Raw genomic sequence first — 4,871 nt, forward strand, 5'->3', positions numbered from 1 at the left:
AGGCCCAGCCTCATCTTTAAGACGTATCCTCATCAAAGAAGATCCTCAACACAGAGGCCAATTCTCATTGAGGACATCAGTCTGCATCGTAGAGGCCTTTCCTCCCTGAAGAAGCTTGTCCTCCGATAGAAGATCCTCCGTCCTCTACATGGTCCATTCTCATCAAAATGTGCAGTCCTTGTCGAATCGATCGAAGCCCATCGAACAGATCCGCATTACTCAAAGAGGACTGTTCTCCTTGAAGAGTTCCGTCCTCATCGAAGAAGTTCTTCCTTATTGAGGAGGTCCGTCTTCTCCCATGAGGCCTCTTTTCGACGAGGAGTTGTAGGCTCGTTAAAGGGTACACTGTTCATCAAGAAAGCGAATCCTCAATAAAGAGCGCAATCTTCTTTATCACGTCCAAGACACCGACTGCGGGAGGTAGTCCTTTCTCCTCCTCCGTTGCCCTCTCTCTGCCCTACCTGCATCAGAGGGTGGTAACTCTTGAAGTGCAGGTGCCGTTGCGGTACGCGCTCCCAGACTCCAGCGTGTCAGGCTGGAAGTCCTCCACGCTGTAGGCCCTGCTCTTCAGGGCAGTGGCGTAGTAGTCAATGGGTTCCTCCATGGCGTTCTCCATCCAACTGAGGCACAAGATCCGCTGGAAGGACCGCTTGAAGTTGTCCGAAAGGAAACCATAAAGGATGGGGTTAGCACAGCTGTTGGCGTAGCCCAGGATGACCGATAGTTGGCTTACGGTGGCATCCCCTGGCTCAACAAAGATGTTCACCAACTGGACCACGTAGAACGGCATCCAGCAGACCACGAAGACCATGACCACCGTCATGACCATGAGCGTGATCTTGCGCTCTGACCTCTTCCGCTGCTGCCACCCTGCCTTGAGCGCCACCACCCTGATCTTGAAGATGATGAGGACATAGCACATGCAGATGGCTATGACGGGGAAAAGGAAGCCCATCAGGAAGGTGTAGACCACAAACACCACCAGCCACCGATGCGATGGCTCTGGCATCAGCATGTTGCAGGCCACCGTGCCATCACTGTTGACTGCGGTGCTGGAGAAGACAACAATGGGCATGATGATGACGAGGGACAGCAGCCAGACACCAGTGTTGATGACCTTGGCTACAGTGGGCCGGCGGTATCGTGCGGCCTTGATGGGGTGCACCACAGCGATATAACGGTCAACGCTGAGCACCGTCAGGCAGTAGACACTGGTGAACATGTTGATGGCGTCAACGCTGAGCACCAGACGGCAGAGCAAGGATCCGAAGGGCCAGTGGCGCAGTAGGGTGGAGGTGACCAGGAATGGCACGCTGAGCATGAGCAGCTCGTCGGCAATGGCCAAGTTGAGGATGTAGATGTTGGTGGCCGTCTTCATCTTGGCATACCGCAGAATCACATAGATCACCATGGAGTTGCCGCAGAGGCCCACCAGACAGACCACAGAGTAGATGAAGGAGATGAGGATAGCGCCCCCTGGGGAGTCACTCAGGGTGCCATTCTGTGAGCCATTGCCCCATGTTGGGTCCATCTGGCGTGATGGAGCGGTGGTCTTGTTGGGGAGCATCGCTGGATGATGAGTTCTAGTTGTGAGAAGTTTAGGAAATCACTGGGAAGACATCGCTACCATCAGATCTAAAGGGTCCATGCCCCCGTCGAAGCTGGTCAAATCTGCGAGAGGCCTCTTATGGGTGAGCACTCTATGAGTGATTCACTCTCACCAAGAGTCACAGGCAGGTGGTACAGGCTGGTAGCTACAGCCAACAGCCACAGACAGGCATCTAAAGGTGGTTACAGGCACGTGACTGCAGCAGGCAGCTTCATGTGGAAACTGCAGATGGTTGCAGGCTGGTGGCTGCAGATGGACAGTTGCAGGTGGACAAGGACTGTGCTCACAGGCAGGTAGCCGCAGGAATGCAGCGATGCACAGGTTTTAGCATTTGCACATATCTGGTTACAGACAGTTGGCTCCAGACGGACAGGAACGGACAGGTGGGTTCAGCCTTGTGACTGCAGAAAGTCAGCTTTAAGGGGATAAAGGCAGGTGGCTGCAGCATACAGTGGACTCCGCTTCTAGCCTCTACATCAAGGTGGTTGCAGGTAGGTGGCTGCCGACGGACAGTTCCAGGCCTCTAGTGAGGTGGCTGCAGGCAGACAGCTTCAAGCGGTTACGAGTTGGTGACTGTGGCAGACAGCTTCGCATAGAAACTGTAGGTGCTGGAGACAGACAGCGTCAGGTTGTTGCAGGCTGACAGCTTGTGGTGGTTACAAGCAGGTACCTGCCGTCAGACAGCTTTAGGTGGTTACAGGTTGCAGGCAGACAGCTTGTGGTGGTTACAGGCAGGTGGCTGCTGACAGACAGCTCCAGGCGGCTCCAGGAAGGTGGATGCAGGCAGACAGCTTCAGGTGGTTACAAGCAGGTACCGGTCGTCAGACAGCTTTATGTGGTTACAGGTTGCAGGCAGACAGCGTCAGGTGGTTACAGGCTCCAGGCAGACAGCGTCAGGTGGTTACAGGCTGCAGGCAGACAGCGTCAGGTGGTTACAAGCGGGTACCTGTCGTCAGACAGCTTTAGGTGGTTACAGGTTGCAGGCAGACAGCGTCAGGTGGTTACAGGCTGCAGGCAGACAGCGTCAGGTGGTTACAGGCTGCAGGCAGACAGCGTCTGGTGGTTACAGGCTGCAGGCAGACTGCGTCAGGCAGTTACAGGCTGCAGGCAGACAGTGTCAGGTGGTTACAGGCTGCAGGCAGACAGCGTCAGGCAGTTACAGGCTGCAGGCAGACAGCGTCAGGCGGTTACAGACTGCAGGCAGACCGCTTCAGGCGGTTGCAGGCTGCAGGCAGACCGCGTCAGGTGGTTACAGGCTGCAGGCAGACAGCTTCAGGTGATTACAGGCTGCAGGCAGACAACTTCAGGCGGTTACAGGCTGCAGGCAGACAGCTTCAGGCGGTTACAGGCTGCAGGCAGACAGCTTCAGGCGGTTACAGGCTGCAGGCAGACAGCTTCAGGTGATTACAGGCTGCAGGCAGACAGCTTCAGGTGATTACAGGCTGCAGGCAGACAGCTTCAGGCGGTTACAGGCTGCAGGCAGACAGCTTCAGGCGGTTACAGGCTGCAGGCAGACAGCTTCAGGCGGTTACAGGCTGCAGGCAGACAGCTTCAGGCGGTTACAGGCTGCAGGCAGACAGCTTCAGGCGGTTACAGGCTGCAGGCAGACAGTGTCAGGCGGTTACAGGCAGGAAGTGAGACTGACAGCTTCAGGTGGTTGCCAGCAGGTGGTTGCAGGCAGACAGCTTCACATAGAAACTGCAGGTGCTGGAGGCAGACAGCGTCAGGCGGTTACAGGTTGCAGGCAGACACTTCAGGCAGGCAGCTGGAGTGATGTCAAAGGAAAAGCATCAGGACTCCCTCTAACTTCTCTCTGGGCTCTGGCGGGCGCTGAGGGATGCAGGACTCTCTCTCAGGGCAGCTGTCAGTCAGCCTCCTCTCTCTGCTGCCTCTCCATGGTTTCAGGGGATGGGGTGTCGAGGGGTCTCGCTCACTTTCCTTTCCTTCCCCTCGCCGTCTCTCCTGGCGAGGAGGGGTCTCTCTTCCCTTCCCCTCGCCGTCTCTCCTGGCGAGGAGGGGTCTCTCTTCCCTTCCCCTAGCCGTCTCTCCTGTCGAGGAGGGGTCTCTCTTCCCTTCCCCTAGCCGTCTCTCCTTTGGGAGGTAAGGACTCTCTCCCCTTCCTCTCTCCTGCTCTCCTGGTTCAGAGGGGATGGGGGAAAGGAGGGGTCTCTCTACCTCACCTCCACCCGTCTCTCCCAGGCTCGGCGTCTCTCCCCTCTCGCCCAGGCTCAAGGGGTCTCTCCTCCTCGCCTGCTTTCAAGGCTCATCTGTGGTCCCGGGGAGTCTCCATCTCTGCGGACTCGGGAGGCTGGAGGGGCGGGGGCAGCGCCCCACCTCTGGATGAGGAGGAGGAGGAAGGGCAGGGTGAGCTGGAGGCGCAGGAGGTGTATGTGAGGGGGGGGGGGGCTGCAGGACGCATGGCTTCTTTGCTCTGTTTGCTGAATGATTCACAGCTGGCAGCTGTCGACAGAGTCAGAGCTGGATCATTAGTGGGAGGGGGCATGCGGGGGAGGGGGGGCTGGCATCACACACTGCGTCACCCCACGGTGGGCGCTGCACCCCTCACTCCAGCCCACACTGCATCATACACGTCATCACTTCCGTGCTCCTCACGGCATCACCCACCCCAGCCCTCGCTCCAGTCCTCGCTGCATCGCACACGTCATCACTTCCCTGGTCCTCACTGCAACACTCACTGCATCACACAACCCAGTGCTCGCTCCATCACTCACTGCATCGCACACGTCATCACTTCCCTGGTCCTCCCTGCAACACTCACTGCATCACACAACCCAGTGCTCGCTCCATCACTCACTGCATCACACAACCCAGTGCTCGCTCCATCACTCACTGCATCCCCCACGTCATCACTTCCCTGGTCCTCTCTGCATCACTCACTCCACCACCCACCCCAGTCCTCGCTCCATCACTCACTGCATCGCACACGTCATCACTTCCCTGGTCCTCTCTGCATCACTCACTCCACCACCCACCCCAGTCCTCGCCCCATCACTCACTGCATCGCACACGTCATCACTTCCCTGGTCCTCACTGCAACACTCACTGCATCACACAACCCAGTGCTCGCTCCATCACTCACTGCATTGCACACGTCATCACTTCCCTGGTCCTCCCTGCAACACTCACTGCATCACACAACCCAGTGCTCGCTCCATCACTCACTGCATCACACAACCCAGTGCTCGCTCCATCACTCACTGCATCCCCCACGTCATCACTTCCCTGGTCCTCTCTGCATCAC

At 57.4% G+C, this 4,871-nt stretch overlaps 1 protein-coding gene across 1 annotated transcript; it reads right to left on the reverse strand.

Moving 5' to 3' along the window:
* Positions 1-466: 466 nt before the first annotated feature.
* On the reverse strand, positions 467-1,567 carry SSTR1 (somatostatin receptor 1). The gene has a single exon (XM_086936560.1). It carries the CDS (start codon positions 1,565-1,567, stop codon positions 467-469), a length of 1,101 nt encoding a protein of 366 aa, XP_086792686.1.
* Positions 1,568-4,871: the final 3,304 nt, after the last annotated feature.

This window comes from Lissotriton vulgaris, chromosome 9 (assembly GCF_964263255.1).
Source record: "Lissotriton vulgaris chromosome 9, aLisVul1.2, whole genome shotgun sequence".
Taxonomy (NCBI): Eukaryota; Metazoa; Chordata; class Amphibia; order Caudata; family Salamandridae; genus Lissotriton; species Lissotriton vulgaris.

Coding starts and splice junctions, on each gene's coding strand:
- SSTR1 (XM_086936560.1), bottom strand. CDS start 1,567: ATGCTCCCCAACAAGACCACCGCTCCATCACGCCAGATGGACCCAACA.